Genomic DNA, 18388 nt, shown 5'->3' on the forward strand with positions numbered 1-18388 from the left:
AGATGATACAACAGGTCAAATAAACTAATATAAAAAGAAATAAAAATTGAGCCCAACTGTGGTGGTGGTGCACACCTTTAATCCCAGCACTTGGGAGGCAAAGGTAGGTAGATCTCTGTGAGTTGAGGTCAGCCTGATCTACAGAATGAGTTCCAGGACAGCCTGGGCTGTTACACAGAGAAACTTGGCCTCAAAAAACTAACCAAACAAACAAACAAACAAAGAAAAATCAAAATACAAACAAACAAAAATAAGTAAAAATTGGGGGTTCAGAGAGATGGCTCGGTGGTCAAGAACACTTTCTGCTCTTGCAGAGAACACAGCTTCAATTCCCAGCACCCACATGTTGGCTCACAACTACTTGTAATTTCCAATCCCAGAGGAACTGATGCCTTCTGGCCTCTGTGGGCATCAGACAGTCACATGGTCCACATACACACATGCAGACAAATGTGCATACACATAAAATACAATACATCTTTAAAGTAAAAACTGAGAAGTAGGGATACAGCCTAGAGTAGCCAATGCTATGTTTGATCCCCAGTACTACAGCGAACACTTGTGTACAGACTTGCCATATAATGAACTGATAGATTTTAGATATTTCTGAGAAATCTGTGGTCAAATAGTTTATAACAGAAGATATATTGTAAGAAAAAACCAAACAAGTATATGCCTTAATGTACCTCACAAAATCATGGTGAGGACTTGTTGACAGCTTGCAGAATAAAGGTAACATGGCACACCTTTAACATCCCATTTTACTTCAACATGCAACCAACTACAGCATATAACATGACTAATCATATTTTAATAATAATAAAAAAATCTATTAATTTAACTGTTCATTTAAACCCAAAGCAAGCCCAAACAGTTTTTTGGTTCTTTTTTTGCAATAACTATACATAAATAGCCAGGAGCAATGCCTGACACAGAGACTGCTTAACACATGAGTTCCTGTGACTCGCTGTCTGGAGGGACGGGAAGCAGCAGCAGAAAGTGTCTTACTTGTTCTTGAAGGCTCTGGGCCAGTGCTTGCTGAAGCTCCTGCTCCTCTCTTTCACGCTCCAGGTCAAACTGCTGCAGCCAGTCAACCTCTCCCTGAGAGCCTTCTGGAGTTTTGTTTTCTTTATTCTCGTCACAGTCTTTTGTTATTTCAGGAAAACTAGCAGGATCTAAAGAAGTAGAACATTATTTTGGAAAAAACCTGAATTTTTGTGAACTCTAGTGACACCTACTGTTGAGAGAGTAATTTACCCTACCCTCATCTAACATGTTAGGTTTAAGGTCTAAGGTAGCTCAGGCAGTCCTAGAACTTGCTATGTAGCTGAGGATGACCTTGACTCTGACCTCCCACCTCCATGCCCTTGCTGGGATTACTGGTGTGCACCATTATGCTTGGTTTTATGGGGTACTAGGGATCAAACCAAGGGCTTCGTGCACGGTAGGCATGCCTGCTACTAAACAAGCTACATACACCCCCAGCCCTTACTCACAATTTTTGGGGACCAACAATTTCATCTTACCACATCTATATTAGGGTTTCTCAGCCTCAGCATCATTAATAATTTGACTGGGGTACAAATGAGGCCTTTGGGGAATGGGAAATGGAGAGGAGTGTATGCTGTGAATTTTTGAAGGCTCCCCAGACTCTACCAGAGATAGGAGAGCTTGAACTGAGTAACCTGACAGGAAGGAAAGACCCCTCTCAATTATGGTGGCAGTGCTGATGCAGAAGTCCAGTTCTCTCTATTTGTTATCTTTTTTTTTTTTTTCCCCCCCAGAGCTGAGGACCAAACCTAGGGTCTTGCAATTGCTAGGCAAGCGCTCTACCACCGAGCTAAATCTCCAACCCCACTTCTGTTTACTTGTGACAACTGAAAGACACTGTCAAATAATCCAGGGCAGGGGAGAATGACCTTGATTTAGAAGTACTGACCAACAGTAATAGTTCTGAAAATAAGGGATTAATATGAAAGAGTGATATTTATTAAGCAGTGACTAATAAGAACAGGGAATACATAAGGGATACTTGCATTAAGAGGGATAAATACCAAATAAGAACTCCATCAGCTTTTTCTTTCTTGTTAAACTGAGGATGAACTAATTATTATTTTACTTGCATATAAAATAATTCAAGCCGGGCGGTGGTGGCGCACGCCTTTAATCCCAGCACTCGGGAGACAGAGCCAGGCGGATCTCTGTGAGTTCGAGGCCAGCCTGGGCTACTGAGCGAGTTCCAGGAAAGGCGCAAAGCTACACAGAGAAACCCTGTCTCGAAAAACCAAAAAAAAAAAAAAAAAAAAAAAAAAAAAAAAAAAATTCAAAATTGAAGAGGCTCTGACTCCACAAATCTACAAAATAATTTTGTGATATCCCGCTATGACTTCCATTTCCAAACCTGAGGGCATGGATTATTTAGAAGCTACATGTCATTATAGGCTCTGGAACAATGTTTTGTGTAACAGACACTTATCTTGAAACCTACCTGGCTCAGCAACTGTTTTGGGTTTCTCAGTCTCCATAGCATCTGGATTTTCAGGCATTTCTTGAATATCATCTTCTGCAAATCCAGTGTCAGGGCTGCTGGTTGGCTTATCGTCATCCTCATGGCTGTGCACAGGTGAAGCTTCTTTCCTACTTATCTCTAACACAGCTGCCAGCACCTCTTCCTCACTCATTCTGTCAAATCCTGAGTTCTCCAATTCGGATTTCCCAGGCTCTAATCTGCACAATTTCGAATCCTGAAGAAAAGAATTACTTTTACAAGAAGCCAAGTGTCTATCAATATAGCTAATGTCTACCAATAAGGATGTCAATTAATATAGCTAATGTTGAGCACTATATCTAATATATCCCAGAGTTTAAAGTGGGGATTTGGAGGCTGGAAGATGGCTCAGCAGTCAGGAGTACATATTACTCTTGCAAGGATCACACTGAGTTCTCAGTTCCTAAGTCTGACTCTTTTGGCTTTCGAGAGCACCCCCTGCCCCCTAGATAATTAAAAAATATGAGTGTGGAATTAAATTTGTGTGCTACCATGTCTGATTTATATGGTACTTATGTTCACACCCACACCTTTATGTATGCTAGGCAAGCATTTTACCAGCTGAGCTACAATTCCAAGCCTAACAGTTTTTCTTGATTATGACAGGTACAAAGTATACCCTTTATAAAAATCTGGAAGATAAACACTGCTGAAATAAAGTTACTTAGACCAGTAAATGAACTGGGCATGGTGGTGAAGGTTTGTAATCCTAGCACTTAGGAGGCAGAGGCAAGAAAATGGCTGTAAAGTCCAGGTCAGTCTGGGTTGTAACATATGAAAACAAAAGATTAGTCAGAGGTAAGTATTAAGTATTTTGGTCCAGATATACATGGATTATACTGTAAACATTCTGTTCATTACCCTGAATATTCGATTTTGAATGCTGGCTGGTCTTTTTTTTTTTTTTTTTTTTAAATTGAGGCAGAGTCTGATTATATAGCTCTGACTTGCCTTGGACTTACTATAGTGGACCTTCCTGGTCCTGGAACTAGTTACTATGTGGACCAGATTCACAGACATCCACCTGCTTCTGCCTCCTGAGTACTGAGATTAAAGGCACACATCATCTAGCAATGTTGTCTAGTCATATATGAGAAAAATAAAAGCTACACAAGATTATGGAAATTGAAAAATATATTTTCTGAGTAACTTTTGTTTTTTGTTTTTGTTTCTTCGAGACAAGGTTTCTCTGTGTAACAGTCCTGGCTGTCCTGGAACTTGCTTTGTAGACCAGGCTGGCCTCAAGCTTACCAAGATCCTCCTGCCTCTGCTTCCCAAGTGCTGGGATTAAAGGCGTGGGCCATTACCGCCCAGCCTGAGTAACTTATTCTAGGAGAATTCCTGGTTTTCTTTTCATTTTTAAGGGAAGCAACCACAAACTTCCTTCAGCATTACTGTAAGACAGTAACTACTATAATTCTATAGAATAATGCAAACACCTGAAAAAGCTTCCTTTTTTGAAGTACTAATTATTGAGGACTGTAATAGATGATGTAGCTGTGTCTTCATGATTGTGATTTAACTAATGACATTACCTAGTTGCTCTGTTGATATAAAATACGTACTATGATTTTCTCCTATAAATGACAGTTATCAAAACAAGCAAATAGATGAACCTTAGAATGTAGAAGTAGTTCTGAGAGTTTCTGGTGTCACTCTATCCTTGCATGAGGAACTGGGGACTGAACTCAGAACCTCACACATGTTAGCCAAGTATTTAACCACTAGGCCAAATCCCCAGTAAAATTCATTTCTTTAAAACAGACTACTTTATTTTGTCTTGCTATATAGACCAGGCTGGCTTTGAACATAGAATTCTGCCTTGGCCTCCTCTGTGATGGGAAAATAAGCATGTACCATCTGCTAGGACAAGAGTGTTGGGTTTTTTTGTTTATCTAGGAAAGCACTCTCTAAAACTAGTGTCTCAAACAGAGGCATTAAGTTTGAGATCTGTCTTGTGAATGTCTTTAATGTGCTGAGGTACTTGTTTGGATAGCTAAACTGAACAGAATATTGTCAGATATTCTGATGGACCACTACTTACTTTTTCCACATCTTCCTGCTGCTGTTCACTGCCTGACATATCACAAAGTCTCTGGCTGAGGGCCACAGAGCGTTTTAGTTCATCCTCACTGTCAGAATCAAGGCATGAAGTAAAGGAGCTTTTGGATTTGAAGGTGAATTTCCTGTAATTACATAAAAAAAAGGTCTTGTCTTTAGTTTTTTGTTTTTTTCTGTACAAACACCGAAACATAAAGCTTTTCCACTATGGAAAATTATTTAACAGGCCGGGCGGTGGTGGCGCACGCCTTTAATCCCAGCACTCGGGAGGCAGAGCCAGGCGGATCTCTGTGAGTTCGAGGCCAGCCTGGGCTACCAAGTGAGTTCCAGGAGAGGCGCAAAGCTACACAGAGAAACCCTGTCTCGAAAAACCAAAAAAAAAAAAAAGAAAATTATTTAACAGAGGAAAAATACTGTATCAAAAGAAGCATATTTAAGGATTACTTTCAATGTCCTCCTAAAGAGCCATGGTTTGAAAATGCTCATCTATTGTGTATCACCAGTAAACTTTGTGCCTTTTTAATGACCAATTCCAAATGTAGTTTGTTACTGTCTTTATAAAGTAAGAATTCTATTAAGGCAATGAAGTCTATGAAGGAATGGCAATTAATCAGTTTGTGGTGCTGTTGTTATTGGTTTTGTTTTTTTCTTTGTTTTTTTTTTGAGACAGAGTCTCTTACATAGCTCTGATTGTTTTGGAACTCATTATGTATATAGACCAGGCTGGCCTCGAACTCACAGAGATCTGCTTACTTCTGCCTCCCAAGTGCTGGGATTAGAGGTATTCTCTACCAAATCTGGCAATAAATCAGCATTTTTGACAAAGTACTGAGGCCTAATTTTTGATAGTTTAAATTATGATCTATGTACTTTAAAAATGACAGCAACAATCCACTTATTTTATTATTTCAAGGTCAGACTTCTGGCAACCTCCCTACCTTCCAGAACAGACATTCCAAATTAAGGTAGGGGAAAGCTTCTGAGAAGGCAGTTCTAAATCCCAACACAATTAACAGGACATGATGTATTTTCAATATTTTAACAATTTCATAAGAAATGAGGGCTATGAAATGAGGGAGGATAATCACAAAGAAGGGAAGAAAAATAAAGAACTAAAAGTTGTTCAATGTAAAGGCAAATAGCATCAATATTGGAAAACAGTAAAGCTGGGCGTGACAGTGCACATTTGTATTAACAGTGCTATCGAGGCTGAGGAAATAAAACTGCAGATTTGAGACTAGCCTGGGCTATACAGCAAGATTTTGTCTGAAAACAAAACTACAAACAAAATCCAGTGCAGTACTGATACTAAGAATGTGGATTCACTTTTCTTTTGTAAAAAGATTTTGCAAATATATGTGTGTATGTCTGTGTGTCAGTATGCCACATGTGTGGAAGTGCCTGAGGCCTTCATTTATCTTTCCAGCCCCATAATGCAAATTCTAAATTATTAAGAAATATTTAGCCGGGTGGTGGTGGTGGTGTTGGTGTTGGTGGTGTTGGTGGTGTTGGTGGTGGTGGTGGTGGTGGTGGTGGTGGTGGTGGTGGTGGTGGTGGTGGTGCACGCCTTTAATCCCAGCACTCGGGAGGCAGAGCCAGGCGGATCTCTGTGAGTTTGAGGCCAGCCTGGTCTACAAAGCAAGTTCTAGGAGAGCCAGGGCTACACAGAGAAGCAACACCTAAAATCAAGATAAATAAACAAATAAAGTAAAAAAGGAAGAGAACAGCATCAACATATTTTAGAAAATTTTCATCCAATATGGTTAAAATTTGAAGATATACATGCTTAAAAAGGCAAGCTTCAGTTGTATTAAAATTCACTCATGTGAAACTGTATTCTTTAGTGATAGCAAAGTGTCACCGCATTAAAGGAGGACTGGCAAACGTCAAAAAGAACAATTGGCTTTGATGGGAGTTAAGAGAAACTCATTCAAACGTGAAAACTGTAAATAAATAGGATGGCACCAAGAAAAAAAGAGAGTGCAGGGAAAATCAAGAGGACAGCATGGGGGCTGGAGAGATGGCGCAGAGGTTAAGCGCACTAGCTGCTCTTACGGAGGACCCAGGTTCAATTCCCAGCATCCACATGGCAGTTCACAACTATCTATAACTCTACTTCTAGGGAATCTGACACCCTCACACAGGAATGCATATAGGCAAAACACCAATGTACATAAAATAAAATGAATTTAAAAAAAAAAGAGGACAGCATGGAACTATGGATAAAGAAGAAAGGCAAGAAGTGGTCAGTGTCAAGATGAACATACCCGAGAAGCTGATTGGAGGCAGCATGCAGAGTCAGATACTTGGATAGCCGCCTATGATGTGTTTATAAGGTTTCCAGCATAACTTAGAAATCACCAAATTAGCCACCCACCAAGGGTTTTGGGACAGTCTCAGTATCATGTAGCCCAAGCTGGCCTCAAACTTGCTATTTGTTTGAGGATGGTCTTCGATTCCTGAATCTCCTGCCTTTACCTCCCAGGTGCCGGGATTGACTACAGATATATGCCACCACACCCATCTTTAATTAGCTTTCTTAATTATTTTTGATTTCATGCTCATCAAGAAAACCTCAACGTATTTTTTTTTTTTAATCAGGCAAATACTTTGTTATGTTAAAGGGGGTGATACCTAGCTATGTTTTTACCATGGTCAAATGTATTTTACAAAGAATATTACAGAAGAATCAGTGGTACTCAGTTCAGAACTTAGCCTCTTCAAATGTATTACATGCTCACTTTCTAAGCGGCCAAGTGGTATTGCTCATTTGTATCTGGAGAGCAGGCAAGAGTATTCATATGGGTACATTTCAGATTTCTAGTCATGGTAATCATCTGGTTTTATTGCACTGAAAAATAATTACAGGAGGAAAAGAAAATAGCTGTTCCTAAATGTCATCGTATGGATATACAAGCCCCAAATAAGCATTTTAACAAAACCGTGCTTTTCCTAAAAGGACTTTGGGACATCAGATTTTCAGAAAAATAAATTTTGAAGTCAACTGACAACTAAGTAAATTAAAATGGTCTAATTAAAAAAAAAGGGGTTGGGCTGGAGAGATGGCTCAGAGGTTAAGAGCACTGGCTGTTCTTCCAAAAATCCTGAGTTCAATTCCCAGCATGGTGGCTCACAACCATCTGTAATGACATCTAGTGCCCTCTTCTGGCCTGCAGGCATACATGCAGGCAGAACACTGTATACATAATAAATACATCTTAACATTCCAGTGACTGTTTGTTTCCTGTTTCCTTTCAGAATTCTTCCTGTCAGTTTCAGGAGATGAGCGAGCAATATGTGGGGTCCTGTGCCTATCTGTGAGGAAGGATGCTTTAGATAGGAGTTATTTTATCTTTTTAAACCTTAGAGTCAATTCTTAAGAGTCTTAGGATGAAAATAATGCTATTAGCAAAGGTCTTTTAAGAAATTTAAAAACAAAATAATCCTGGAACCTTTTTTGATTGCTAAAACTAGGTCATATCTAAGCCAGACTCAAGAACATTCCTAAGTATGAGTAATACTGAGCAACTGGCATGCAAAAAGAAATGATGACGAAAAAGGGAGTGGGTAACCTTAGAGATTAGGGTGAGCCAAATCCTTAGAAAGACAAAATTTGGGTACATAAGAAATAGAACTCACTTTGAAGGTGTAGAAGGGCTGGTGATGCAGGAATTCACCATTTGAGAGGCTTTCAATGGTCTAGAACTATCAGAAAATTGGAGAATATGTAATGTATACAATTGCATCATTAAAGGTAGATATTTAACTGGTAAAGTTAATTATTCTACACTGTAAGTCTCTTCTTATACCCTCCTGAAAAGCAAGCAATACTTTAAAATAACTAACCATAGAAGTCCAGAGGGAAAATGAATTGTCATCTCTGGCTCCCACTGATCTAATAATTAAAATAAACAGCTTTACAAATGAAGTCAGTGCAGCACATGGGGGAAATGATCTCCTCTCATTTCTTTAGTTTTGAGCAATAAAACAAAACAGCTCTCAATGTATTGAGATTTCCTAGATGGCAAGCACTGAATGTTCTACCGTACTTAGTGGTTACAACAATTTTATTTTCCCACAGACAAGTCAAACAAGGTCTTAAAGCCACTAAAAATGCATGAAAATGTAGTGAGAAAGCTTCATTTCAGATCAGTGATCACAAAGATACGTAACACAGTCAAAAGCACTACCAGTAGAGGGCAGTGTGCACCAAGTTAAAAAAAAACAAAACAAAAAAACATTCTCTTCAAATAAAAGCAGAAAGAAAAACAATTACAAACACTAAAGACTCTCTGGGCACATGCTTTGTTAGTAGACCCATGAGGACTTTAATGTAAACTTACATGATGTAATTTATAGATCCAAAGTAAATATATCTTATAAAATTGCATCAATTAATTTTGGGAAATGTTCATTTATTATCTGTAATGTCTAACTCTACATTAGCCAAGACACTGTGCCCTTCCTTGTTCTTTTTGGAGACACAGTATTATTATGTAGCCCAGAGTAGACTCAAACTTTCTACATAGCCTAAACTGGGAATTATAGGCATGTGTTACCATACTCAAGCAAAACTTGGCCTTTTTTAGTTACTAACAAGAAAATCAATCTCCTTGGTCCTCAGTGAAATTAAGGATTTGAACAAAATTTTCAAAAATTCTTTTCGCTACTACAGCTTCAGAATTTTATGATTCTACCAAATTACTGTTCAAGTATGAAAAAGAACTGTAGCATGGGGTTCCAAGTAGAGCACACATGCAGGAGAGCACGGCATTCAGAGAAGACCTAAGGTCCCAGCATGCATGATAGCAAAGCAAAATCTAAAGTCAAGGGGACTTCTCTCTGAAACATTTCTAGGAGTCTCTGAAGTTATTTACATTGGGCATAAATCACAGTTATAGAACAATCAATCTATCTGAGGGTTGGGGGGAGCTTTGGCATAACATTTGATTTCTCAAATTTGCATGTTCCAAGAACTAAGGCATTTGTTAAGAACATTGATTCTCAAGCCCTATTCAGATCTACTGAAGTAGAACCTGTAGGGATGAACACAGAAATGAATACTTTAGTGTCTAGGTGATTCTTAGAACTACCACATTTCACTTACATTTCCAAGTATACCAAATGGTCTTTGTGTGTGTGTGTGTGTGTGTGTGTGTGTGTGTGTTCTAAGAGTAGCAACACTCCCTCAAAAAAGCACTGTATTATAACAGGCATCTATTAAATTTGAAAGAATTCTGTGTAAGCATTTTTTCTTTAATTACTTCTATCAGACAGCAGTTTAACACTAAAATTCCAAAATAATGCAGAATTGAAATCTCCTTTTGGGTTGGATTATTTTTCCTGAGAATTGCTATCTAGTTTGGTCACTCTGAAATATTAAAATCCATTTGAAAAGTAAAGGTAAAAAGCATTGTCTCTTACATTGCCGTATGTGCACTCCATCCAAGAGCGAAAGGTGGTTTTGTATTTTCAGTGCAATGAGATGACAGGGTCAGATATCTTGGAATGATGACTTGTTGTCCTATCTTGTTGTTAAGTGAGAGAGTCACATTGAAGCTGTATCGTTTTAAATGAAGAATGAGGACCCTGAAAAACAGAAGAGAACGACTATGCTAATTCATATGGAACACAGGTATCTCTCTTGAAGTGATCACTCTAATCATGTCAACTTTGACTTAGACAATACAGTTGGTCAGGTTGGGTGTTGGTGGCCCACGCCTTTACTCCCAGCACCTGGGAGGCAGAGGCAGGTGGGTCTCTATAAACTCAAAGTTGACTTGGTCTACACAGAGAGTTCCAGATCAGCCAAAGCTACATAACAAGACATAGTCTCAAATACAGATCCTCCACCCACACCCACACATTTGGACAAACTAAAAGTATTTTAAGAAACATTTACTAAATATTTGCTATGTACAAAGGTGTTAAGATAGATACAAATAAAAATCTTGATCTGATTAATGAAGTTTAGATATAGTATGTCTAATGCTTCTAGAAATCCTCCCACCAAGAAACAACACATAGTAGCCAAAAGGACTAAAATTTTAAATGTGTCTATTAATCTTTGGTTAACCTTAAATTATTTGAGTGCAAAAAAAAAAAAGGGAGCTGGGTGTAGCACCCACCTTTAATCGGATCTCTGTGAGTTTGAGGCCAGCCTGGTTTACAGAGCAAGATTCAGGACAGGCATCAAAACTACACAGAGAAAGCCTGTCTCGAAAAATAAAAAATAAAAAGATTGAGTGTTATATATTTAAAATAGGCCGTATATAGACTGAATATTACATAGTAGCCCTTATGCATAATGGTGACCAACATTTCAATAAAAAAAAATATATATTTTTTTTTGATAGGATCTTAACATGTAGCCCTGGTTTGCCTAGAACTTTCCATGCAAACCAGGCTGACTTTGAACTCATGGTAATCCTCCTGCCCTAGATTCCCATCTTAACATGTAGCCCTAATTTGCCTAGAACTTTTGATGCAAACCGGGCTGACTTTGAACTGCCCTTGATTCCCACGTGCTATGATTAAGACATTAGCCAACTCCTTGTTATTTCAAGATTAGTTGTTATTTATACTAGAGATAGGGTCTCACGTGGTCCAGGCTGGCTTCAAACTTATGTAGCTAAGGATGACCTTGAACTTCTAGTCCTCCCATCTCTGCCTTTCAAGGGCTAAGATGCAGTACCTGGGATTGAACCTAAGGTTGCCTGTGTGCTAGGCAAGCACTCTCTCAACAGAGCTAACTTTCTAGCTCACGAGATTATTCTCTTATTTTACTATACTTGTTTACTTTGTTTGTGTATGTATGTGGGCCATGCATGGCATCTATGTGGAAAAATCAGGGTATCTATGAGTTGGTTCTCTTCTTCTACCAAGTGGATCCTGGAGAATTGAACTCAAATCACCTGGCTTGGCAGCAAGTACCTTTATCCTTTGAGCCATTTTGCTGGCCCTAATTCTCTTATTTTAGAAGAACTGTCTCTAGAGAAAACTAAGAGGAAAACCAGAAAAATTTCCCCACTAACAAAAGCATTATATAACTCATGCTGACTCTGGATGGAGTCTAAAAAGGCTTTTAGCTCTTTATAGATACTTGTTCTTTTTTGTTATTATTACTGTAAGCTAATTGTCATCTAATTTCACCTAATTTCTGCCTGATAGATTAAATATATTTCATAGTTCTTAAGAAGTTCAATTTTTGAAACTCAAAAATCTTATCAGATTTAAGCTTCTCTTCGGGCAAAAAATTGTCTACCCTTGGAAAACTGTGTCTATTCTTTCAGCACAGGCCTCTATCACAGAAGCCACGAACTCAAAACTTTGCAAGTTTAAATTATTGATTATATTTCTCTTTATGTGGGATAGGGCTCTAATCCTAGAACTCAGAAGGCTGAAGCAGAAGAATCATGAGTTCAAGACCCATCTATATAACTCAGGGAGACCCTATCTCAAGACAAAAACTTAAGACTTCGGCTATAGCTCATGGGTAGAATGTTTGCCTTGCATGCAAGAGACCCTGGGCTAGATCTCCAGCACCAAAAAAAGAAAAAGAAAAAGAAAAAAAAGAAAAAAAAAAAAAAAGCTAAAATTCAGGCCTCCTAATTCACAACGTAAGAGGATACACCAATTCAGTTGTAAAGAGACTAAAACTGATGCCAAACTCATTTCAAAAACCTGAACCAAAATAAAAGCAACATGAAAAGATGATCATCAAAAATTACTGATCTATAAAGATGAGGCAGATTAAAAGCGATTATGTTTTGACAAAGGTATCAGGTTTTTCAATAATGAAAGCAAAGGGCTGGGAGGTAGCCCAGTGGCACATAGTGCTTGACTGGCTTGTGAGAGGCCTTGGTTTCAATTCCAGCACCAGAAAGAACAGAAAGATAAAACAGATACAGAACTAGACCTACTGGTGGACAGCTGTAATCCCAGCACTTGGGAAATAAAGGTAAGAGGATTACTGCAAATTGAGGGTCAGCCTAGGCTACGTGAGTTCCATCCAGGAGACTCTGGGCAAGAGTGAGACTGTCTTTAAAATCAAAACCAAAACCAAACACACACACACCACCACCACCACCACCACCACCACCACCACCACCACCACCACCACCACCACCACAAATTAAAAGCAGACCATGGTTGGGAAGACTGATAATTAGTATTTAAGATTCAGAGGCCTCTATTTCATGTAACAGGTTTAGAACAAATTAACACTTAATACAAGTACACTATCTGGGGAGAAAAGATCTCCTTTCTTTAGTATTTTCTTTTATTTACACTAATTTTTATTTTATGTGCACTGATGTTTTCCTTGCATGTTATGTTCTGTTTACCACTTGTGTGCCTGGTGCTGGAGGACATCAGAAAAGGGAATCAATTGTTGACTCCCATGGGAGGCTTGCGATTTTTCTAAATGGAGAGTGTATGGGGGGTGGAGGGGAAGGTAGGAGGAGGTGGGGAGAGCGAACAGGAGGAAGGAGGGGGGAGAAACTGTGGTTGGTATGTAAAATAAATGATAAAATTTTATTTAAAAAAAAATAAAAGGCAATCAGATCCCCTGAGAATGGAGCTACAGATAGTTTTAAGCCACCATATGGGCTGGGTATGGTAGCCCATGCTTTTAATCCCAGTATTCTGAGGCAGGCAGAGCTCTGTGAGTTCAAGGGTACCCTGGTCTACAGAGTGAGTCCCAGGACAGGAAGGGCTACGTAGAGACCCTATCTCAAAAAGATGAATGAAAGTGGGTGCTGAGACTTGAACCCAGACCATCTGGAAGAACCGCTAATGTTCTGAACTGCTGAGATATCTCTCCAGAACCACCTCAGTATTTTCAACAGTATACCATTAGTGACAGATAGCAGTAAGCAATCTTATGTCTTCAAATTTCTTCTTTCCTCACTACTGCCTCATAGCATTCATAAATGTAGTCTCTTAAAAAGAAACAAGCATAAAAAATAATAATACTGCTATAACTTATAAAGTAATTTCTCTGAAAATTTATTTTCTAGAAAGGAATGGATTACAGAACATAAAAGAACTTTTCCCTGGGTCCTAGATTCCTGAAACGATACATTTACAGAAAATTGAAGTTATTAAAAGAAAGTAAAGCTCTCTGGTGCATGCAGAGTACCACATAAATATTTAATGTTAATAATTATCTTGTTTTTGGCAGAGAGAGCTAATCTTGGGAAGCACTAAAAGCTTCTTGTAACCACATCATAATTTCTGAAACTAGCTTTGTCTTATGCACAGTACTAATATAATGTAAATTAATTTCATCCAAGGTAGAAAATTCATCTATGATTACAGGAAATCTAATAACTTAAGATCCTTTCAAAAAGGAATGGGCAATATGCAGTAATGTGCTCCTCTTATGTCCATATTGTATCTGCAGCACATTTTCCCTGATGGGTAAGAGGCGGGAGACTGCAGCAAAAGCAAATGACATCCCTAAAGCAAAAATTCAAAATCGGATATGCTCCTAAATCTGAAACTTAGAAAACTTACATAATGCTACAGTGAAAAATTCTTTCCCTATCTTATGTACCAAGATGCGGACAAAAAGCGGGGGCACTAAAAATACTATATAAAATTATCTTTAGATTATGCATATATGCATATATGAAATGTAAATGAAATTTAGTGCCTAGACCTGCACACACCCCCACCCTGAGATCTCATTATGTACATGGAAATATTGCAAAGTGCAGGACACTCCTGGCTCCAGCATTTCAGAAGGGATTCAAACTATGTAACTATTACAATAGTACCAAAGAGAACTCTAGAGCCAGTGTACTAACTGCATCCTCCTTCTGTCACCTTCCAGGGATGCAAAGGCCACTTTCTCTGCAGTATTCCAATTCTTTTTTTCTTTATATTTTAATTGTTTATGTGTATGGGTGCTTTGCCTGCATGTATATCATCTAGGCATTGGTTCCCTTAGGACTGAGGTTACAGACGGCTGGAACCACCAAATGGGTGCTGGGAAATGACCCTGGGTCCTCTGCAGGAGTAAGCAGCCAATGCTCCTAAACACAGAGCTGTCTCTCCAGGCCCTCTTCCTTTTCTATGCACGCTTTCCTGATCTTTTCATAATGTTAAGTTTCTTTGTTCGTTTAATGAGTATAGGGTCAAACCCAGGGCCTTGTACATGGTAGGTAAACACTGTGTATATATATACACACACACACACACACATATTTTTGGTTTTTCGAGACAGGGTTTCTCTGTGTAGCTTTGTGCCTTTCCTAGATCTCGCTCTGTAGACCAGGCTGGCCTCGAACTCACAAAGATCCGCCTGGCTCTGCCTCCCAAGTGTTGGGATTAAAGGTGTGCGCCACCACCGCCCGGCAACACTGTATATTCTTAAACTATATCCCCCGTGGCTGAGGGATACTCACTTTGAAAAAGGTAGTCAAATTTACCTGGGCAGCCTGTTAAATTTGTGTCGGACAAGAGCACATTTTCCACCACACTTTTCACAGGAATACTCAAGTTCTTCTGCCTATAAAAAGGTAAGAGAGAAAAATAAGGATGAAGTTGAATTGGCATTAACCCACTAAATGCAAATTATCTTTATCTCACTAGTTCAGTGGAAGGACAATTGTGAACCAGTCTAAATGCTGTGTTTGGAATCACAGAATTACCAAATTAAGACCTAATCTTTAAAATAGTTATCTGTGATATCATGTCTCCTATTTTCAGAATTCCTAATTCCTTCTTTACCAAGGAAACATCTCAATTTACGATAGTAACTAAACTCTAATGAAGCAGATCTCCATTTTTCCCCATGGATACACAAGAACCGGGCCAAGAATATATCCCGATTTTAACAGTTGGCTATAGCAGAGATAAGATCACCTTCAGGTTAGGCGGAGTTCCTGGTCTGTTAGGTGTAACTCTACCCCTTTCTTACAATGGAACTCAATCTTCTGGTGACAGCCCACTAAGAACCACTGCTCTAAAAGGACCAAAGTTTGGGGTGGATATCATTACCTAGAGAAAACTGAAACAAGAAATCCTTAAAAAGGGGGGATAAAGATACACAGGAAAATCTTCAGTGTACGATAATAACAAGAATAGTAGAGAATGAGTAAAACAACACCAAAGAGACAGAGTAGCTATCTGGTGATGAAGCTCAACAGTCATCACTTAAAGAACAGAATTTTTATTAAGCTATAGGAAGGAAACCCTGCCAACTTGCTACAACAAAACAAGGACCATCAATACAGACAAAGAAGAATCTTAGCAAATTCCCACCAGTTCTAAGGTCTGCCACACAATAGGCCCGACTATGCCCCAGAAACTTTCTGAATCTCTGTCTGTCTCTCACACACACACACACACACACACACACACACACACACACACACACACACACACACACACACCTACAGCTCTGAATCAACCTGATTCTCCCTTCTTGTTCCTACTGGGATACACAACCTGAGAAAAGAGTATCTTTTCATTCCTCAGCTCTCACAACAACTCATATTGTATCTCTAAGTTTAATTCATGTTGCCAAATTTGACCAAAGGTCATTTCAAATGCTTTGCATTAGAAGTAAGAAACAGCTTTTAAAGTTGCTTAAAACAATCACCATTTAGCTAAACATTCAACCTATTTAGGAAGTCAGTTTTCTTCTTTAGCAGCTTTAATCAAGTTTATCAAAATTTATATAAATATTACTTATAAACACTTTCTTTCATTAGTTTTTTCTGCAAATAATTTAATCAAAACTCTATCTTGAAGAAACCTCAACTTCACACATAATTATCTATAAAATATAAAACTTAGTTATATGAATATATCAAAGATATTTTAATTACCCTAAAGAAAAGATCGAGAGAATCTTGAATTGACCGAGGAGGGAGAGGTTTTTTCCTGCGAGGAAGGTCAATGGAGAGGTCATTAAACTGTTCTCTTTTGGGAATAGTCTCTCCACATCTGTAAGGAAGAGAGGAGATTAGTGCAGAATTGGGACTATAAAAATACATACTTGTAAAAAAACATATACTTATAAATACTTACATATTTACATATAAAAAAACTATACTTGATACCCTCTTTCCCTATAGAGCTTACGGTCCAACATACATGAATAGCACAATACAATCTTTTTTAAAAAAAGATTTAGGGGTAGTGTGATTTGCTCTGGCCCAGACAGATTATCTTTTGTTAAAAAAAAAAAAAAAAAAAAAAAAAAAAAAATCAAGGGTAAGATTAGTAGTCTTGATTATATTAGGCAATTTCTGTAGCCAGATAAAGTCTCATCAACCAGAAGAGTGACAGTTCATTGCTGTGGGATGTATTCTTGTATGCTGTGAATATGTGTAGTTCCCACTGGATAATAAATAAAGCTGTTTTGGCCTTTGGCAAGAAAACTTACAGCCAGGAGGGAAATCCAAGCAGAGATACAGACAGAAGGACTGAGTTGGGAAAAATGAAACCCTGCCGCCCAAGGAGCAATAAGATGTCAGTAGACTAGTAACGTCATGGCCATGTGGCAACACATAGATTAATAGAAATGGGTTGAGTTAAATTATAAGAGGTACCTAGCAAGAAGCTTGAGCCATAGACCATATTAATTAATATAAGCCTCTGAGTATTTTATATGCGGCTGCAGGACTTCAGGGTCAGGCAGGACCGAAGAAACTTCCATCTACAGCCCATAGTCATGGAGTTAAGACCCATTCAAAGGATATGGAATTATACAAAGGAAAAGATCATCTTACAATGCTACCTCTGAGAGGCACTTAGTAAAATATATTCTTATAACCCTGGTCTTTAATAGTGGCAGAAAGCTACTGTGGATTAAAATTGAATAGTATTAAAAGTGCTGAAAAGAACATTGATCAAAAATTACCTTTAAAAAATTTGTTTCTCATGGCTGAAGACTGGGCTGAGTTCTTACAGCGCTCAGGTTTTGTTCCTAGCACCCACAAACTAGCTTACAACCTCTAGTTCTACAGGATGTGACACCCTTTTCTGACCTCTGCATATACATACATGCAAGCAAAATACTCACATACATAAAATAATCAAACAAAAACCAAACAAACAAAAAACTGTTTCCAGCCAAATATGGTGGCTCACACCTTTAACTCAAGCACTTAAGAGGCTGAGACAGGAGGATCACAAGTTTGAGACTAACGTGAGCAGCACAGTAGCATCCTGTCTCTTTAAAAAAAAAAAAAAAAAAAGGCCAGGTGTGATGATGCATACTTAATCCCAGCATTCAGGAGGCAGAGACAGGAGCAGGAGATCTGTGAGTTTGAGGCCAGGATGGTTTACATAGCAAACTCCAGGCCAACGAGAACAACAGAGAGACTCTGTCTCAAACAAACAAAAAGCAACCCACCAATCAATTAACCATTAACTATTGAGTTAGAACAAAAGTGTATTACAGCTGGTTGTGATGACACAACACACACCTTTAACCTCAGGACTTGTAAACGGAGGCAGGAAGAGCTATTAGCTCAAGGGAAGCCTGATTCACATGGTGAGACACTGTCTCAGAAGACAAACCAACAACGGAGTGTATCAAAAGCTATTTCAGTTATCTTTGGCTATTACCTCATCAAATATTGTTATAAAAAGACAGACCAAGGAACCAGAAAGATGGATAAAAGAGCTTGTTGCAAAAAAAAGCCTAATAACCAAACCTGGTGTGGTGCGATCTCTGTGAGTCCAAGGCCAGCCTGGTCCACAAAACAGTTCTAAGACAGGGCTGTTATACAAAGAAACTCTGTCTCAAAATACAAAAAC

The 18388-nt window shown here is 38.5% G+C and overlaps 1 protein-coding gene across 3 annotated transcripts in view; it reads right to left on the reverse strand.

Annotated features, from left to right (window-relative positions):
• Positions 1-18388, reverse strand: part of Usp37 (ubiquitin specific peptidase 37) — a 69788-nt gene that overhangs the window by 15581 nt on the left and 35819 nt on the right. For 2 of the 3 annotated variants that reach the window (XM_052749856.1, XM_052749855.1), the window contains exons 15-21: positions 16450-16567; positions 15046-15125; positions 10034-10198; positions 8249-8314; positions 4593-4734; positions 2489-2744; positions 1009-1175 (exon numbers count right to left, since the gene is read on the reverse strand). In XM_052749856.1, the coding sequence (XP_052605816.1) occupies positions 1009-1175; positions 2489-2744; positions 4593-4734; positions 8249-8314; positions 10034-10198; positions 15046-15125; positions 16450-16567 (994 nt within the window). The remainder of the gene's footprint in view (positions 1-1008; positions 1176-2488; positions 2745-4592; positions 4735-8248; positions 8315-10033; positions 10199-15045; positions 15126-16449; positions 16568-18388) is intronic. The other variant, XM_052749857.1, reaches the window with a different exon arrangement.

The sequence above is a fragment of the Peromyscus californicus genome, unplaced genomic scaffold, assembly GCF_007827085.1.
Source record: "Peromyscus californicus insignis strain IS unplaced genomic scaffold, ASM782708v3 Scaffold_21__1_contigs__length_65335640, whole genome shotgun sequence".
Lineage (NCBI taxonomy): Eukaryota > Metazoa > Chordata > Mammalia > Rodentia > Cricetidae > Peromyscus > Peromyscus californicus.